Source organism: Cuculus canorus, chromosome 3 (genome assembly GCF_017976375.1).
Source record: "Cuculus canorus isolate bCucCan1 chromosome 3, bCucCan1.pri, whole genome shotgun sequence".
Taxonomy (NCBI): domain Eukaryota; kingdom Metazoa; phylum Chordata; class Aves; order Cuculiformes; family Cuculidae; genus Cuculus; species Cuculus canorus.
Genome location: NC_071403.1, coordinates 15470303 through 15491835, shown reverse-complemented (window position 1 = coordinate 15491835; position 21533 = coordinate 15470303). Strand labels below are relative to the sequence as shown.

The window sequence follows — 21533 nt, the reverse complement described above, 5'->3', positions numbered from 1 at the left end:
TTTTTCCAACATGAGCTAAGATACAGCAATACTTAATACTGGTTGCACTTTCCTAAAGTTCACCACATAAGGTCTATTGGTGTAAACAGATACCACTGGAAACACATACAACCACACTAGTTCAATTATATTTACAGATGCTTTTTGCATGTAAATAGGCTGCTGATTATCACAAACCTTACTCTCATTATAGGACTTCTGAAACATGAAACCACATTGTCGAGAGTATGAGAAAGAAATCACGCTGTGGAGAGCCAAACAGAAGGAGATACAGGGAGAAAGATCTGTTTTGCATGAATTAGCACTTAAAGATTGTTTCTATACTACAAACATTGCAAATTTATCTTGCTGGTTCATAAATTCCTATGGTATATAATACGTTTTTTTGTATTCATTTGCTAGAATTGCTAATATTCCTTACGTTATCTACTGCAGCTAAATGAGTGTAGAAAAATGTCACAGATCTTCAGGCTGTGTTCAATCCCTTGATCAATACAATGATTAACCATTATACAAAATTATAGAGACCCACCCTCAAATCCTATTCAAGCAAGAATTCCTGTGACATTTGATAGTTGCAATGACAGAGGACGGACGGAGTAAAGATCACAGCAATATGCTTTATACAAAGGTATCATTTGAAAACTATAGAACTACATAACAAAGTTGTATAGAAACAGTTGAAAAACAAAGTCAATGCAGAATATCCACCCCACTTAATGATTTGCACAGTTCCACCCAAACATGACACAAATAAAAAATTTACTGATGCAAATCTCTTACAGCTTGGCACAGGATGACATGTTGAGAACACAGCATTCTCCTTACCATGGCTTAGAATTTCACTGCTTTAGTCACTGAGCCCAAACATCTTCGTATTATCAGGTCCTTTTATAAAATTACCAGTTAAAACAAAGAAATAAAAACCACTTCTTAAGTAGCATAAGTTAGGATAATGACTACTAACTTATGACTTTTTGAACACACACACAGACACACCTATAGCGGTCTAGCTTTCAGTATTCAAGCATATCAAGATCTTTAGTTGCAATAACATCCCGGTGTATCTTGCACTCTAGGAAATACTGCTGATGGGGTTGAAAAGGAAAGTAATACAGCCATATCTTCCTTGAATATCACTGGGATTAAAGTAAAAATCACATTGCCTAAAACTTAGAGAAGCCTACAATCTTAACTGTAGCCACTCTAAAAAGTATTTATGTACTTGTATGTACTGGAGTTGCTATTATTTACTTAGAACTTTTCCAAGTGCAAATAACTACCTCCCTCCCCAACACAAAACTAGGCAAAGCTGCAGGACTATGTTGTTTTAAGTTTTTTGTTGTTAAATTGGACTTTTTCCTCTACATTTCAGATTTTTTTCTCTTGTTTGTGATAAGCAGTACCAGCCGTATTTCTGTAATGGAATAGGGTCCACTACTTTAGTCTTCTCTGTCGAAAATTACTTCTACAAGATTTGTTTTTAAAAAAGTATCTTCTAATAAGGACCTGTTAAAACTACCTTATTTTCTTACAAGTTGACTTTTTATGATTCGCAAAATGCTGAGCAGAGCAGTAACTAAGACATCATCATTTGGAAGAGACAATGAAATGAGCGTAGGTTTTTAAGTTCTGAACTTAACTATAATAAAATGGAATGTCTGAGATGCAATGTCAGTCCTAGAAGCAGCCTTGTTAGCACAGATATGATCATTTACAATTAAGAGCTAAAAATTAAAGATTAAGAGTAAAAATATCATCTAAGATTAAAAGTTACTCTTTCTCAATATTAAAACCACTATTGGTCTCTTGCTCCTTCTTTACCTCTCATGTGTTCCATAATAAGAGCTTCAAAGAGTAATAAAATTACTTAACCAGATTCTTCTATGCCTCCTGAATAAGCAAATAGCAAATAAACCACCCACTCTTGATATAAAGACATTAATTTTTTTTACAGCAATTACTGTGATTTGTAAAACAGACACAGATTTATAGACATATATATTTAGATGTGTATTCAACCCTCCTGACACAAGAGCTTTTGCACAGAGTGTGAAGAAGTACTTTACTATAAAGATGATACTTTATGGTATATCACATAGGATTTCCTTGAAATACAGAATGTCAATACTGACCACCAAGAAGTAGCTTTATTTCTAAATGAAGAAAATGCAAAGAATTTGAAATGTTTCCTACAACAGTTATATATTGTACTAGGTTTTGATATCATCTATCTCTGTGGCAACTCTGAATTTAAATCAGTAAGGACACACGTATTTCCAAGTACAGTTAACAGAAATGTTTTACAGACCTCAATATGCTTCAGATTCAATCCTACATTAGGGTCAGAACATTTCTAGTCACTCCATTTGACCCTGATACTCATATGAAAAGTATTAAAAAGGTGAAATTGATATTAAAATTTCATACTCTATACAAATCAGAGCAAATGCTACAGACTTATAGCCTCCCTGAATTTAATTTCTTATCGTACTATAAACTGTAAACATATCACCATAGTTATTTCTGAAGATACTGACAAAACCATTTAAAAATATTTTAGAAAACCTATTCAATTTACTGTTTCTCTGTAAATGTACTGTAAAGCGTTAACCATTGGTAAAATCAGAAAACCTCCCTTTCAGAAGGACAAGCCAGTCGCTGAGAAAAAAAACCAAAGTACTATTTAGAGAAGGAAATCTCTTTAGTCTTCATTTCCATATGCTGTAATATAGCCACATTGACATAAGCGATATGATATATAACAACACAGTAGGTCAAACCCTGCTTGTACATTTTATATATAAGACGCAAGTAAGCATATCAACCACAAATGTAAATAAGAGTTCAGTGAAACGGCATTACTTTACAGATGTTCATGGTATCAACAACTTCCTAAACCTAGAGTAATTTTACACTTCTGCCTAACTTTCACTTTTTCTTTCCTTTTCTATATACATCCCATCTCCGCTCATTTTCTTGGTAAGTTCTACAATCATTTCCAATGTCTTTAACAAAACATAAACTAGTATTTTATTCTCACCACACCGGTTATCAAGAACAGGAAAAAGATGATAAATGAACATCCAAAGGAAAGCCAACTTAAACGTAAATTAAAAGCTCATTCATCGTCATACATTGTACCAAGTTCTGAAATTCTAGAAGAAACATGAAAGAAATTCGAAATTCATTATTTATCATATTTCCTTAAAATGATCCCAATTTACTAATATGCAGAAATAGAAGCTGTAAAAGTAGTTTGTAGCTAGTTTGTAACCCAGGCAAGCCTAGATTCAATGAAAAATGAACTTAGAGGACTCGAATGGAAGGTTCAAAATTTATAGAACTCATTTGTATAATATAATAATCATTCAGAATAAACACGTATAAAACAAGAATACATTTTCATGGGTGTTAATTGAAGGTGTGATGTGCCATCACAGCTCAAAGCCATAAAATTATTGCTAGTTGATTGCACATTAATGTAAGCCGTCATACAAAAAAACCCTTATGGTAACCTATTGTGATAAGAAGGTCACAGTCAGCAACGCTATCTATTAAAGAAAGTGATCTGCCACACAGTTCCGTAAAGCACTACAATATTTCATTGTTTGAGATTTCTTTATCTTCCCGAAAGAAGAAAACCTCGCAGCACACAACAATCTCAGTTGCTGTTTGTAGTCAAAGAGAAAACAGGCTTTTTTTAACACAGAAAAAACCTAAAGGTGCAAATATTATCCATTGTGTCATTTCATTATATCATAACAGCTCATATACCGTGTGCAGTAAGTTGCTAGAAAAGGAAACAGCAATATTCATGCTTATTTGATATGAGTATGCAAAACCCACCTTTCACAACCAGTAGGTCTACATTGTCTTTTTCAGAAAAGAGCACCACTCTTTGCCTAACCAGTTCGTTCTTAAGAAAGAAAAAGCTGATGATCTGTGCTTTCACATTACCTATAGTGATTATTTTCATTCTTTATTCACTGAACTAAAAACTCCAGGAGAAAAACAGATTTCTGATATTTGTTATTAATCTATGTTAACAATGTACAACAATTAATATACACCGCAAAATAAGAAATGAGTAACACCATCAAAATGTTGTCACAGTCCGTATTTCTTTAGCTGAATACAAACTAGGTATGTGTTAAAAGTTACCACGATTCTAACAGAAATTTTAATGTAGATGAATGTAAAAGCATACTAAAAAACTAAACAGTGTGTAATAACCTGCTGGTCAATCTCTACTGGATTTCCCAGACTACCAATACGTTTTCATTCTCTTCTATTGCTTTATTAGTAGAATTAAAGCATTGAACATGTCATTATGAAAGTAGACTTCAAGTAAAAAAAAAAGGTAGAAAAATCAAAGAGTTTGAGCTATCATAAGCTCATTATTTGATACCTTGCTCTATACTGCCACTTCTTACTGGAACTTGCGGTAGCTGTCTTCCCCTGCGACTGCTGAAGGACGTGTCTGCAGGAGGAGATTGTGTGGGACTTCCTTGTTGATGTATCCTGCAAATGAAATGAAGATAAAAGTAAAATAACTCAAATGAAAGGAACTTTTATACTCTCAACTTTATACACATATTAAGTTGCACGAAGAAGTTTGCGTTTGGTGTATACCATATGCACATACTTAGGTTTGAATACCTAGTAAACTTACAAGGCCCCACATTTAATTTCACTGTCTTCAATTAAGGAGAAGTATTTTCCTTTGCTTTGTTGTTTTTTCTGTTTTGTTTTAATAAAGTACGAGTCAAAAAACACCAAATGAAAAGCATTTTTCTAAGAATCGTTTATGATTATGACTCAGAATTTATGTATGATGTCCTGTGCTGGTACAAGAGCAATAAAAAATGCCATTTCTATACTTCATTAACTTTTGTATTCCCTTTGTGCTGATGCAATAACTGCACAAGGCCACAGAGAACTGGACAGCAAGTATCTATTCCCATGGGATAATGTGTTTTTACCTGAACTCAAGGAAGTAAAAAGACCTTTAACCTTGTTATTTCGGTGGTGTATGTGTCTGTGTCCACACAAAGAATATACCAGATTTTTAACATTCTTACCTAAGTAAATATCCTAAACCACTTTGGTAGAATTCTAGCTAGCGCTGTTTAAGAGGATTTTGGCTGCTTGGTTTCTTACACATAGCAACAGCATCTGAGTGTAACATATCAAGCACCTTTGGAACACTGGCAAATTTGTATTTAAAATAAGTAGGGCCACCTCTGAAAACTAGGGAAAATGTTTAAGATGATAAAACAAAGATGAGAAGAAGTAGATCACTGAGTAGAAGACCTTACTATTAAACTATTAAATGCCCTTGCTATTTTCAGTAATATCAGACTTAGTGTAGCGATAAGCATTGTTTTATACTACAGTATGGTTGCAAGGAGATAATTTGCAATTTTAAGTAACACATTTGAGCAAGTTCAAAATACTGTTGCCTTTCACACTATGCAGATCAACTGACTTTTCCTTAGTCTGTAAGGGCAGAGTTGGCTGTGTGAACAGCACGTGACTGCCTGCACAGTGTTTAAGCAAAAGACTTTGATAATTTTCATATGGATGCAGAACAAAACATAACAATGGAAGGATGAAACAGCCAATCTTTTACTCTTACATTCCATAACTATTTAAGTTCAATAACAAGAAGTACATCTGAATGGTGAAGATTGGTGACATAGAGTGTATGGGAGAAGTGTAAAATCATGAAGAGAGGATTATCTACAGTGCCAGAATGAGTGAACGCGCCATGTATGCTCAGGAAAGTACACCACCACACTGACATCTGGGAGGTAGAAGATGAAAGCTGTGCTGTATACAGAATAGCAACCTTGTCAGAAGTGGAGAAGGTGGCGCCGACCCTCCGGGCACTAGGTGATGTACAGAGCATAAGGGTCTGACACTAGGGTGCTCACTCGACCTTGAGCGAGCATGATGTTTTCCCCTAATGACTGGCTGTTCAGTCGTTCGTGGGGTTGGAAGTCCCCTTCTAGAAAGACATCGTAGCATACCCCTAAAACATCAGGGCCAAAAAGAAACTGTTCAGTTGTTAGCTCCAGGCACACCTTCCCACGCCCCGCCCTCCACCAAAGACCATTGCAAATTCTGGCTGCAGGACCAGGGCTGACATTTCAGTTCGACGTTATTAATTCTGAATGCAAATCCATTTTCAAAATGATGAACTCTGGAACACTCACTGCTGCAGATACACATGACACTAATTGTGGAACTATTGAACTGCACTGCATACGGTGGACAGCTGGCCAAAAACCCTCACTGCATCTTAAACACAGCAAACACAATCTAACAACATGTATTACATAGCACAGAGTAGACTATGAATACCTAGTTTTACAACAAAGCATTTCTGTTCCTAAACTGTACCTTTTAACTTTGTTAAAATTATTAACTGGATTTCAATTAGTGTTCTAAAAAGGGACAATTTGTAAGCACATTTGTGATAGCCTTGGTTTCTTTAGGAATTTGAAACAAGCCCTAAAACAGAAATACATCCTAAGGGAAATCTAAGGAAAATGCAATTAAAATATGCAGTAAAATGATTAATTGTGTTAGCATAAGAAAGCATAATTATTAGTAGTTTAATAACTGCATAAACTGGAAGTTTGGGGAGTGACAAAGTATTCTAACTGTGCCTTTTAACTCTTCCTTGGTTTCTTAACAGTGTAGCATTTTGTAAATGGCACTACTGTATCCGCTGTAATTTCAGGAATTTAAATTCCCTGTGCTATAATTTCACCGTGGGGTTTTTTGGTTTAGTTTTTTAAAAAATTTCTTCAGACCTATGGAGTCTCCCTTCACACACTCGGCAGAACTTTCCCACAAGATACAGTAAAAATAACCTGATGACTATCTAGTTCATATGACTATGATATACTGAAAAGTCATCCTAAAATAAAAAGTATATATGAGATAACATGCAAATGCACATCAAGGATAAAAAAAAAAGGTGTGGTTTCAAAGCCATTTCATCACCAACAGTTTCTGTGGAAGTCCAGTCACAATGGAACAAAATCTGGTTTTGCCCTTGCTATATTGTCTCTCTTAAACCCTAACGCTTCTTTAGCTTAACTTCTGTCTTGCCCTAGTAATAACCCTAAAATTCCTGCAGAGACTGATTCCCTGACTCTTAAGAGATGCTTAAGATAACAAAGATGAGCTGAATTCTGAAAATGCCTGTTTCTCCATGCTGACTGTAAAAGTAATCCATGTCAACTATTGCATGCAACCAGCCTTTAGGCATTTGGTTTACTAGATGTTAAAACATCATAAAATCCATAAGGTAAATATGAACATCACTCTGGGCCAGAAAATGCTTGCTAGCTTTTACTGTGAGTGAATGCTCCAATCTACCAAAATCATTACATTCTCAGTTCTCATTTTTTTCTCATTTTAAAGTTTAAATATCCTGGAATTTATCTGAGAGCCTAGTAAAGCAGTAGGAGAATCTGTCCTTTTCTTACAGAACAAACTTTTTATGTGAGACTCAGAAACATACCTCCTGCTCTTTCAGTAATACCCTTTTTTACACACCTGTCCCCTTCCAAGAGAGAAAGACAGAGGATCTGCTTAACTAAAATGAAGACAAATTAGGCTTAAGACTTGCACTAGCTGGGACATTACATTGAGACAAATACGCTGCTTGGAATGCCAAAGAAAACAGAGCTAAAAGGGAACTGGAGAAAAACTAGAATGGAATTAAGAACTTGCTGGCCTAGGAGAAAGATCAGTTGCTGAAAGAGAGACAAAAAAGGAACAAGCATGGGAGACAAAAGCTCATGTGTGGCTAAGGAAATGAGACGAGATAAGAAGTATGGAGACGAGAGGAATGAGAGTGCAGCAAACAAATACGTGTATATCCCATCTCCTAGTTTCTCACAGAAGAAGATAAGACTGCAAGCAGCAAACCTATTAACGTAATTGGTGATGGTCTATGGGGAATCCTACAGGTACTGGCCATGCCCGCACACAAGAAAATTCAAATTCCTGTCTTTCAGACTGATGCCTCAGGGGCATCTACTAAATAAAAAATGCTGTCCTTTACAGAACTATAAATAAAAATTAAGTGTAAGAGAACTTTGCCAATCCAGCACACCCCCAGCACAGGATCCTATGTAGAATACAGCAAGTACAGTTAAAGACTGTATTATAACACACGTGGCAGGTAGTCTCAAATCCAGCATTTCAGGGATGATAAATTAGGGATGAAATAAAACATTTTAGGACTGAGATGAACCAATTCTTACCATAGTTTTGCTCATACAAGAACAGAAAGTATTGGATTATCATCTTAGTTTTTACTCCTTCAGAACCAGTTTACCGAATCCCATCTTGATGGCTTTTCTCATTGAATTAAGAGAACTCTTGGGCTCTGTAAGCTATCCTGAAAAGGTCTGCTTTGTTCCTTTTGTGTACATTTCCTAAACTATCAGAATACACAGAGAACTTAATCTCAGCATGTTCAGAGGCTTTATAGAGAAGCTGATGGCACGCTGATATCTTATTCCAGTTATCTGCTTAGCTAATAGTAGACAAGATCTGCAAATTGCAAAATAAAGATCAAATCTAAGATGCAAATGGGTATTCGAGGAAGAAATAGTCTTGAGTTTTATTTGCCATTTGAAAAGAAAATTAATTGCCTGTCCCATTGCCAAAACTTTCTGGCACCAGCACAACATTACCTCTATGATGAAATACTAAACTACAGCACTCAGAATTGAATCATTTTGTGGAAACAGAAACTCCATGTGCTATGGAGATGTACACAGAAGCAGTACAATCCATGTTTCCCTACACCCTTGTTGCATGAGGTTCATCGCTCTTAAGATCATTAGAAATCAGAGCTGGCTTTTCTCTTATGGAAAGTAAAAATGTTGCTATGGGGACTCACACTTTCAGTAGTTTTGCTTTACTTGAGATGTAAAAGAAAAATCACCAGATTTATTTTTCCATTTTTCCTAATCACCTGTGAAAAGCGATTTTGCTTTGTTTAAAAAAAAAACCAAACCCACCCCCAAACCTGCAACATTCTCTCCACCCAAACATTAGCACTAGACTACAATCATTACCTGAGAATGTAATAATGCCAAATTTATCTCAGCAGAGCAATGACTAAAGTATCAACTTTCAATCCATTAAATTCCATAAAATTTCTGTATTTAGACACTGTAGCAATATTTCACAATGGGCCCCAGACTCACACTTTCTCATCCACATGAATAAATCCTCAACTATACATTATAATTATGAGAAGCTCTGAAATGTCCAGGGGAAAAAAAAAAATCAACATTTCAGACTGGGGCTGATTATTTCAAGCAAAGAAACACATTGCCCAAGCCTTGGAAAGGCCTCTTCTTCAAAAAAAAAATATATATAACATATATATGTATATATAACATATATATATATAACATATATATATAAATAACATATATATATAACACATATATATATATAACATGCTTATCATTAGAGATGGAGTCCATGTTTTACTGATGTATCCAGCATAATACTGCATAATCACAGTCCCTGCAAATCAAGTTCTGTATCACCTGCAATATCTGAAATTTTAAGATTTCAAGATAATGATTTACACCTTTTACTGAGGTTAGTGTAAAGCACTGATTAGTATAAAGAGGAATTATTAAGGTATATGTTTTTTATTTTAACCTCTGTAGAACAAAGATGCCCTCAGTTCACACACTGAATACCAGGTTTGAAATGTAAATACATATAAGCTGATTTGTCCAATTGCAACTGTTATGTTTCCTTTCGTACTCTGACAGTGTCCCTCACTCTGCTCTGTTGTTGTCATCATAATCCCTTATATTTTCTTTTCCTCCCTTATGTCTTCTGTTGCCATACTTTCTAGTTACATTTCTGTTTCATATTTTTCCCCTCCTGTTTATTTCATATCTCCTTCCCACCTTATCTCCTGTCTCAGCTTTGTGTCAACCCTTCTAACCATACATTCTGGAATGGTTATCAAGAACTGTAAGCCTCTCAGCCCGCAGTCCCAGTGGCTCCCCTTACTCTTCAGAAGTTAGAATAAAATGGGGAACAAGTGGCTTCCGTAATCTCAATGGAAAAACTGTCCCTGCAAGGATTCCAGCCATCATTTAGGTAGCTTCTCCGGTCTAAACTGGAACAGCAACTGGACTGTTGTGACAACAGAATCATCAAAACAAAGCAAAAAGGAACCATTGTTTTTGGATCAGGAACAATAGCCTGGGACTTTAAGCAATAAAATAAAATAAAAGTTCTGAATCTTTGCTACGTAACGTGCATTTTTGCTGAAAATAAAAGAGCGTCTGTGCTGTTCATGGAAGTTTTTCAACCCTCACAATGTAAACAGATGTACATCATGTAAATCTGTTTCTGACAAAGACAGAATCTCAACGTTCCTCACTGCTCTTATTTCAACCAATACACAGGGTTTAAAACTCAACTACACGTACTTATGATTTAGTACATATCTTTTTTAGTATATATCTTTTTTTCAATGTTTTCTTAATAACTTGAATACATAACCCTATATTACTATAGCATAAAAGCTAAAAATTACGATGGTAGCAAGTACAGAAAAAAAATCAATAAATACAAAAGTTAAAGTACCAGTGTTTATATTGACTTTATGTAATAACTGATTAAAAAAAATTCTATACACTTTTAAATGTGTAATCTAACAAATTTTTATTATAAGGTGGAATTATTTTGATCAGAGACATCTTGAATTATTAATCTGTCAATATTTTTTTCATCCTCAAAGTTACTGTAAAAGAGACAAGATTTTTTGAAAACTGATCAGTGGTAAAATGCAGAATTGGTTTAGTGTCATGAAATACACACATTTCTGAATTTCATCTTAAAGAGAACAACATAGCTGCAAGGAGTCTCAGATTTTGGCTCATAAAATGGATGGACTGGTAGTCTTTACAATTGAGTTTATCTGCAATGATGGAGAATGCCAGAAAAATTCCATATATATGCAACACAGTAAGCAGTGCTAATAATGTAGATATAAAATAAACAATACTGTAAATTGCAACATGTTTCTTTGGTACTGTCACAGAGGTTCTACTGTAAAAGTTGTATTAGGGGTATATTCCAGAAACTGGAATTGGGTTGACCATAAGAGATGTTTACTCATTGATCAGCAATCCTACCTTTCTGTTTCAGTTGCGGAGACTTTCCTAGTTTGTTTTTGGCTGCTATATCTTTCCACTTTTCTGGACTGCCTGTGAAATGACATGTCAGAAAAGAAATAAACAAAGAAGAAAAAGAACAGAAAAATATGAAGATTACATATTTATTAATGGATCGTTAAGGTAATAAAAGAAATGGCTTACAGATGAAAAAGTGACAACTATCTTCATGAACAGGCTGGTGAACTTGAGCTTTAGGACACATGGCCCTGACTAGATTTGAGGTTGATGGTGTGAAAGGTAAGAGGTACCAAAACAAGGGGGACAACATTGATCCTGACTGAATGTGCAGCTAATTCCCACTTCACAGTCTGTATTTGACTAGAAACAACGCCTCCTCACAGGCCTTCTGGTCCTACCTCACAGCAGGAAAAACAAGTGCAGAATAGACATCAGCAAAAAAATTTTGCAGAAAGGGCTGGAAAATACTATTCGGATGTAAATTTTAAATATTGCTGTTAAATCTGATTTTTAGAAGCTGACCAAATACTGCATCGTATCAGATTGAAATAATGTTATCATTACGTTAATAAAAAATTGGCTTTTCAAAAATCTCATTCTATTAAAACTTATTAAAGTTTTTGAGAAACAATTTAAAAGAATTCTAATTTTTTCTAAGCAATATAAATAAGTTAGATCTTTATTTCATTTCTTCACTTCTTTCCCATATAAATCTTTCACAGAATTCATCTGACATGGATAGTAAGGCATTAGTTACCTCTGACAATCATTCACTTTGACAGTAAATCAGAACAATGAGCAGTAATATGAGTCAATAAATGTAAGAACAAAGGTACAGTATGTTTCACCATTATGATCCAGGACTATAAAAATACTACGAAAATCTCTGCAAGTCTTGTGTGTTCGAAAATTTCCATTACTATCCATAGTCATGTGAGCATTTACAAATTAAGATTTACACTTCTAAACTCTGATAATCATCAACATATAATAGTTTTGTAGAATAAAAAGTTCATATAGTATTTCAGGAGTGATAAAAAATGGGGAGCAATGAGTACTCATTCAGAGACCAAAAAGGTCTCTGCATCTTATAGTGGTGCAAGAAACATGTTCAGGAACTTGCCACAATGTAATCAATGCCATATGCTAAGCTATAAAGGGATCACTGTGGACAAAAGAAAGGTAAAAATAATACTTTTTAGAATATATTTTCCTTTTAGAACTTTGTGGTCATAAAGAGTAATCCAGTGTCTGAACTGGAAGGTATCTAAATAGCTGTAACACCGAATTATACCCAAACAATATAGTCACTGTGGATTTTCATGATTTGTACCTACTGCAATATACATTATAGAGTGATGCAGCATCCTTCAAAACAATGAAAACACTGCAGCAAAATACAAGATGTTTTTTTGCATGAGCAGAGGTCATTACCTAATGCTTTCCGGGTTTTAAAAGAATATATTTTCTTGCTGAAAAATATCAGCAAGGATGAATAATATGAGCTCGGATGAAAAATTAAAATCCCCTTTATCTGCAAACTATTTTCTTCAGATTTTTATTTTTTTTATGTCATCATTATTTATTTTTTTTCTTTACCAGGACAAATCCATGGTGGATTCTCAGGGAAAAACAAATAAATGCTGCAGTTTTACTTAAAACCTAAGGTTAGCAAAGTATTTAAAGTTATGGTTAGATCCACCGAATGCAGCATTATCACTCAAATGGTGTTACTCTCTTCATTTTCTGTTTGGTCGATTATGGCGCTGTCTTATTTTCCTCTTACTCCTTATGTCACTTGCTTAGACTGTGACATTACATGCAATGGAGAAAAAGTGCACATAGCAACAAGTCTTTGTAGGTGGAAAAGCTGAGAGCAGGGAATGGTTTCCTGTGAAGAAAGACAAAGCAATACATAGCACTAATGAGCTGAATATATTTATTTCTCTGCTCTCTGTCCTGTCCTTGCGAGCAGCACACGTTAGAAATGTTTAAAGTCACAATTTCCTTTCTATTTCCTTCCTCTTGCTGTGATGATGCAGTTGATCATTCTATGTAGCTCAACTGCCTACAACAGCGTTTGGAGCCCCGGCTCAGGCTGAGCACACCGTGGGCTTTTTCAGGGACATATTTACAGGCAGGTGTCCTTTCATGCCCATATACAATGCACAAAGAGTGCACTGAGGATAAGAGCAATCATGTCATACTCAAATTTAATGTTTAAATGTACTTTATAGAGGATTAAATATTATGTATGAACAATACATGCATACATCTACTTACAAATAAAAAATCACTAAATCTGTTTAAGTATTATGCAGTGCATATGAAGAATATACTGTAACCAATACCTCATTTACTTGGAACTATGATTTGAGTAAATAAGGATACCTCTGTACTGCTCCAGGTTTAGCACTTAGGTGGTCTACACTGTCCTGTTTTGGAATGCAAGACTCCAGCGTCCTTGTTCTTCACAAAATTTGGAAACATAGATGTGAATTTGGACAGAATGAGCAGAAACAAAGAGATGGTCACATGCAGTGAAGGTGAAGACATGCAGTTAAATATATAAACCAAAGGCACTGTCTGCTGAGAAAGACTACATTTCACATTTCCCCTTACATTGATTTAATCTATACACTTAAAGGAAATGTTAATTTTTTTTAGACATAATAGCAACAATTTAAGTTGCAATGAAGTAAAGAATGAAAACCACAATTTTTTTTATAAAACCTTTATACTCTACATGCTCAATGGCACCACTGTGGCTTACCAGTTGCCATTATCCTCATATACATATACAGAACATCTACTGTTAGGAAGTGAAAAAAACATATTTTATCATTATATTGTGAAATTATCTTGAAAATGCAAGTAAATTTCACAATTTCACAGATTTTGATGAAAACTTCATATCCTGTTGCCAGCCAGCATGCAACAGTAATAAATAACAATTCAACAGCAATGTAGAATAGCTGACTCTGCTTTAAAGTTCAGAATATTTTCTAATTTCTATATTATTTTAATTTCTTCAGAAGCTGCTTAAGAACCTCAGAATTTGTTCAGAGCTTTCAAGTGGGCATAAATATTATTAGCTTTTGGGCTTATTATTTGGTTTTTATGGAATAGATGATAAAAATATTTTTTCCTCGATAAAATTTATCAACATAATATTTTTTTTAATATCAAACTTGGCCTTAATAAGAAAATTAAGCAAAATTTACAGTCCATGAACAGTCTAGGGTATGTAATAAATTGCATCTATACCTCCAGTATGGTGAGGAAACACTAAAATTTCTCTTAAGATCATAAATCTACCAGCTGTCACACCAAATCACTGATCAATAATGCCTTATTATGTCTACAGACAAATGCTGTATACATGTTATTTTATATACAGCCAAGCTGGTCACAGTTCATGTTAAAACGATCCATGTTCCTCAAAATATTTATCACTGTTAAATGTAAAAGTAACCTACTCTTAGAAATACAATATCACCATTAGAAATTACTATTTCAAAAGTGACAAAATAACATTTTCATAAAATTCAGCATGTAACATTTACAATTATTTATTACTGACTTGCACAAGAGACCTCAGGAGTTTACAGAGAATCTGATAATTTCTGTAGTCAAAAAGACATCAAGAATGTTCAATACTTCCTGATTTTTCCTGAAGATTTCTGAAAGGCTGGATCTACATGGTTTGGAAGGTCACAACTACTCTGTAGCTTCTCATGGACTTTCCTATTACCTCAATTCACACCTTGCAAAAGTTCCTTCCTGATTAAGTCACATTGCGTTGCTGGAAAGAAGGGATAGGATCATCCAGGAAAAATCAGTCTGTCACTGACAGTGCCCAGCACACCTCTAGTTCTCTTCATGGAAGTACCAGAAGGGTATTTGCTCCCCAGTTGGCTTCAGGATGACTCCTGGACAAGCATTCTTACAGATGCATGCATGACTACCAAAAGCTACTTCTCTTAACTGAAAGTATATGAGAAAGGTTTACTTCATCCTGTTTCGGGTATATGTTGAAATGATATGCAGACTTTTCAAAAAGAACAGTCTGAATAAATTCTCATCTACCGTTAAATACTCAACTTTCATTCTCCTGGTTTTTATCATCACTTACGTTTTGCAGTTCTCCAGTTACCTGAAGGTCTTTCACTGTAGACAGACTTTCTAATTCTATTTTCTAATATAAAATGCCCAAAAAAACTCCAAGTAATGAAGCTATAAAATCCAGCAAAACCTATTCTTTAAAACATCTTAAAGTACAAGATCCTAACCAAACTCTTATTAATTCTTACTGCTGAAATAACATATAAACTATGTTTTCATCTTGTTAAGGTACATCAAGGAAATATTTTTTTCTGCATGGCAAGTGAAAAAAATTCCAGAATAACAACAGCCTTGCCAAAACCTTTACTGAAATTTACATATAAATCATTTTCAATAAACACAATGTTGCAAAAATGGAATTTAAATTATCAAAATTAGAAATAATGCATAAGTCATATGTTTAAGAAATTTATTCAGAAATAGATCTTGATTGCACCCTACATGGAAATTGGGCCAATTTGTAAGATAAACCTGGAATGTACTCAAACAAAGAGCAAGATGACATCTGCCAAAGTCAATTAATCTGTGAAAATACGATTTGAAAGCAGAGATAGTTAGTTACCACTGCTGATCCATCAGACAGTCATCCCTTGATATCCCACTGACATCCCACTGCATCAATTGTCAAAAAAAAAACCAAACCTCATAAACTATAGAACTGAATGGTGTTGGCAACCGTATAAACTATGGGAAATAATCAGAATGAATGTAAACTTAAAGAGCTGAAAATAAGGTTAAAGCACCTTTGATCCTCTCACTGATACGTTCTCTACACACAAGGTGTGCTATTATTTTGTACTGGGCATGCAATACAAAGAATCATAGAATCACAGAATAGTTAGGGTTGGAAGGAACCTTAAAGATCATCTAGTTCCAACCCCCAAGAGAGCCTAAGATTCTCTGAACTTCTCTTAATCTGAGAGAAAGATCCTGGAACTGGGAGGCTGCAACCATTCATCAGGACTGGGGTTGCCTACATGCCTTCTCAGTTCATCTCTGATTGCATCACTGGGATTTGGTGACCAGATTACCTACAGACTTCTGAGCACAAGGTGACACAGATTTCACTAAGAAAATTAGACTTCCATTTCTCCAGTTCAAGATCTTTCCCATAACAGATTGTGTATCGTATCAATGCTTTAGTGTAATATGCTTGCTAACAGGTATGACATTATTTCAGTCTCTCTCTGCAAAACTTTGGCTGACATCATAAGTCTTAGAATTGTCCATTAAGAATGGCAGTATTTAGATAAAAACCTCATTTCATTGATATGTGATATGATTGTGACTTAATTCTAGTCATTTCAATGACAAGATTTTATCAGTGATCCACTGAAGTCAAAGACAATCCTTCCATTAATTTAAGAATGAGAAGGGAAACTACTCAAAAGTGCCTAAAAGATACAAAGTACATTTGTAAACTACTAATAACGAAGAAAATCTAGAAATGCAGTATCTATAAGGAGGGACCATTTTGAAATAATGTTTCACAGATTTAACTTTATAATTCAAAATGCTGCCTTACTCAAATGGAAAAAGGAAAAGCTATCCAAGCACAATTACATTCTTCCCACCTTGTATTAGTGGAATACATCCAGTATCAAGTAAACAAGACAAATTATCACACAAATAAAAGTACTGTGGATAGACTTTAGCAGAAGCTAAGCAATAGCACTATAGCAACTGAGTTTCATCCATACACTGCTTTTCCAGTTTTAAGTGCAATTTTATAAGAATTTACACGTGTACGGATTATTTACATAAACCATCTTTACTCTGTCATTTACTGCAACACCAAAAAAAATTGAATGAAGAATTTTGAATTTGCATCTCAATAGAAAGTATAATGTCTGCTTGAAAAATCTCTAGTTCTATACAGGAAAAAAATAATAAAAAAAAAATTACTACTGCCAAAGTAATGGAATACCAAAATCAATTTGACTAGAAAGTTTGTGGCCCCCCAAAAAATAATCAAAGGTGCTTCTATTAATTATAGGTGGTATTAAGCATGAAAAAAATATTTAAAGCACTGGTGGTTTTAATCAAAACCTACCTTGTTAAGAAAATCTGCACCATGGAGACCAATTTATGAACAGTGCCTATTTTTATATACATCAACTAGCAAGTGTTAACAAGACTTCCAATACATGAGTTTATGGGGTTTACTCCCTTTCTGAAGAAGATTTTGTTAAAAAAAAAGAGAAAAAATCCAATAAAAAATAAAAATAAACACCTAGACAAGAACAGGCTCTACAACAAATTATCATATTATGATGCAGCACAGTGAAAACACCACCAACATTTACAGAGTCAAGTAAAAACAGACTTGAAGAACTCTAACACAGATGATCTGTTGTAATAGACATCTTATTTCATGGCTTGTGACCATTCAGACAAAGGGAAAATAAACATTAATTCCTGGGTGCTTTGTAATAACTCAAGAAAATCCAGACATGAAACCTAAGCTGCTGTTTTATTTTGGGCTTCTGGAGGTTTTAAGTCTCTCTCTACATATATGCATACTTTTAAATTTCAGTATACTCCTCTGAGACTGCAAGATGCAGTGAGCCACGTTTCAACTGGGAGGAGTCGACTAGTACCTGTCATCCTCCGGAGAAGCATGCTGGATATGAATCCTGGGACTAGTAGGTCGTCTCCTCTCTAGGGAGGGGGACCATTTACCCCTGTTTGCCCATTCAATAAAACAGGAAAAAAATAGGATATTTAGTTTGTGATAAAATTAAATATATGGGATCAGGAACTGGAAAAATACCCCAAAAAGTAATGAAAGTGTGTAATTCAATTATTTTTTCCAGTAGTTTTCTATTTGTCAAGTATGCTATTTTTACAGCTGCTTAATGCAGAAAAATTAGAGCTGAAACAAACAGAACGTGTGCCCAAAGATGCAGAATTTAGACTGATACAAATCTTTTACATAGCATACCATTAAGTTGTCAAATATTCTTAAATACTAGACTACCTAAATACCTGTCATTCACATAGAAAGTTATAATTCCAAACTAGAAGTGATTTTCAAAGACCATATGGTGGCCATTTTCTGCCAGCTGCAGGCTGGTATTTTGTAAAACCCATCTTTCCTAGCTTTTTGCACTAAAAAATGTATTCTCACTAAAAATGCAGGACTATGAATTATAAGAAAAAAATCTAAGGCATAAAGCAAGAAAGTAAAGGTAAATTAATTAGATACAACTAAGTGAGACACATTTGTGTACAAGTACCAAAGTATTTTTTTTATTTAAAAATACACATCAAAAGTGTGTGCAGCCAGCTTCTTCTTCCATTCATTTCTCTGAATCCTTGCACTACATGCCAGCAGATTGTTATATAATTAAATTTAACAAAAAGGACCTGAATTCCGAATGAAAACAGGTGTCTTACATTCTTTTTTTTTCTTGAAAAAGCTCATTTAATTTAGAATTATATATACTATACTACAGATTGGTATTCCTCATTTCGTTGGGATGTTATGTGGTTATAATAGTATAAATGTATGCATAACAATATACAAAATAAAAATATACTGATTAATTTACAAACAGCAAAATGTCTACATAAAACCTGCACGACTAATATTTCACTTTCTGAGGCATCCTTCCAGTCCATATAATAAGGAAAAGGGTTTGAATTATGGAACATGCAAATAACAAAGGTTTCAAGGAGATTAGCATCACTTGAACAGTTAGGTAGATTTTCCATAAGTTTCAAGAGGAAATAGTTTGCAGTAGATAAGTTTCTTTTTCTCTCCAAAATGAGAGTTAAAGAAAATGTTAATGCATCAGTGCACTCGGTCAAAGCCCTTAATATGCTGATATACACTATAAATATTAAACAGTATTTGATAGAATTAACTAGGTCATGCAGTATGAACTTTGAAAACACGTACTGTCACTAAATTTTGAATGATCATGAGCCACAGTATAACGCTGACAAACATGCAATAATCTTCCTTTACATGTTTGAAAAGAACTGGAAACTCAAGACATTGCATACCTAACACAGACAGTTATTTTACTGTACATTATTTCAAATGAAAATGGTGATATTCAAGAAAACTGTTAAAGGCATGCAATATAAACACCTAACAGTCAGACTTAAGAAAATACCTTAGAAGAATCAACACGAAATCGGGACAGGTCTTAATAGGATCGAGTGACAGCTGTAAACTCTGTTCGCTATTTATGAGTAGGTAACAGGGAACTGTTTGGCTCTGCATCTTGTTTAGGTGGTAGTGACATCCTCATCATCCTGAAGACCTTTGAAATGTTTTGATCCTTACTGCAGTGAACGACCTCAGAATAACTCTAACACAGCTGCTGTGCTCTGTTTTGCAGATACGGTGACCCTGTTGTACGTGAACTATTCCCTGGGCTGTGCTCCTCAGTTTTATTTGCTCAGTTTTCCATTAAGTAATGTCTCGGGGCCAAGACATACAAGCAGTACAAATCTGTACAACCACTAACTGCTAATGCACACAATTGCTTCCAACATAAGAAATTCAGGCAGTAAATAAAAACCATACTGTGTATTAAGTAACTGTCGCTGCAATCTTGAACCAATCTGGTGAAGATGTAATTGTGATGAGAAACCACTGCTGAATTATTTCAGATACTGCACTTAACACTCATGCCTATGTGCTTTCCTGACTGGAGGCTGTAAAAAAAACTTCTCTGTTCTAAAGAAATGGTACCAAATTTACAAGGAAAAAAAAAAGCAGAAATTTTGAAACACAGTGAAAAAGACAATAAAAAAATCATACTAAAGGAAGTAGTAGCAGCAACAAACACTTTCACTGGTGTTAGTGGATATTTATGACTGTATTATAAACTGACATATGCTTTGCAGATCATCACAGGAACTTCAACAATACAAGCATTTTGAATGAAACCTGCTTGGAATAAAGAGGGTGGGCAAGAGAGAAAAAAACACGGCAGGCATGGTGCAACTGTATAGCTGTATTAGAAGGGACTGGATCTTTCTGAGTATCCTAGAGCACACTGTGCCAAAGACAAATATAGGAAGAATTATGTTCTGTACCAAACCATTCTATTTACCAAAAAAATTTGGCTGGCCTATGTCGAGGCAAGGTCAGTTTGCCAGTCAGGTATACAGATTTCCCTTGTTCGGCTGATGAAACTTATAGCAGGAGAAAAGAAATGTCTTTGTTGTTGCTTTGTTTTTGTTTTAGTGTAACTAACAAGATTTATATGCCTCAAATTCATATATATTGCTGAAAGTATTTTTCTGCTGGTATACATGAACCTACAAAATGACCTTCACTGGCAAAGCAGTATCTTAAAAACCAGTAACTGATCCGATCATTCTAAATGGCAATGTTTTTGTATGGAGTTTAAGAGTCAAATCCACTTCCAAAAAACATTAACAGAGATAAATAAGGCTCTACTGTCCATCAGTTATACACAGCCAATATAATTTTGTTAAGAATAGCTCAAGTGGACCATTTTAACTCGAGCTCAAATACAATCTAATTTATACCCTCTGAGAAAAATTGTTGGGGGGAATAAGCAGAAGTAGTGTTTCATAGATGAGTATACTCATAATTTTGTGGAAGAAAATATACAATGCCACATCTAGAAGTCTATCTTTATATTTTGAGGAGTAAAAGCATACCTTTTTAAATAAAATCTACAATTTCATTTCGGGTGCAGGGGAAAAAACATGATATAACAATACCTCCAATATAGGTCCCCTTAAATATAATGATAATAAAGTGGTTCTGTATAGATTGGACTTCACAAAACCATATAGTATTTCTCTCTACTACAAGTAGGGCCAACTCTACACCTGACTGTTGTTCATCTACTCCCATCTTATGCAATCTCCACTAATGAAGTCAAGACAATGTTGTCTATTACAGCATTTCATTATACTTGCTTTCAAAAAAGCCTTCCTACTATTTAAGATGAACCTGTCTTTCTGTATTTTAAGTCTCTTATTCTTGTTTTGTCCAGCACAGAAACAAAATGCTTTCTACATACCTTGAACTCAATTCTGTGTTCTTCCACCTAAAGATTCCTCTATCATTATGCTCAACTGATCGCTAATCTTAGGCTAAAGTGCAGGCAGATACAGTCAACAGTGGAGAGTTAAATCTTCTAAAATTAGCTTTCCCCATAACGAAAACATTGATTTGGTAGGCTGTACACATTAAATATAACATCT

At 34.5% G+C, this 21533-nt stretch overlaps 1 protein-coding gene across 50 annotated transcripts in view; it reads right to left on the bottom strand.

Annotated features, from left to right (window-relative positions):
• RIMS1 (regulating synaptic membrane exocytosis 1) overlaps positions 1 to 21533 on the bottom strand; it is a 327910-nt gene that overhangs the window by 94709 nt on the left and 211668 nt on the right. For 14 of the 50 annotated variants that reach the window (XM_054060965.1, XM_054060967.1, XM_054060975.1 and 11 more), the window contains 2 exons: positions 11208 to 11279; positions 4412 to 4524 (listed from right to left, as the gene is read on the bottom strand). In XM_054060965.1, the coding sequence (XP_053916940.1) occupies positions 4412 to 4524; positions 11208 to 11279 (185 nt within the window). Of the gene's footprint in view, positions 1 to 4411; positions 4525 to 5854; positions 6038 to 11207; positions 11280 to 13598; positions 13677 to 17932; positions 18017 to 21533 lie in introns of all 50 variants that reach the window. The other 36 variants (XM_054060978.1, XM_054060958.1, XM_054060957.1 and 33 more) reach the window with 5 other exon arrangements.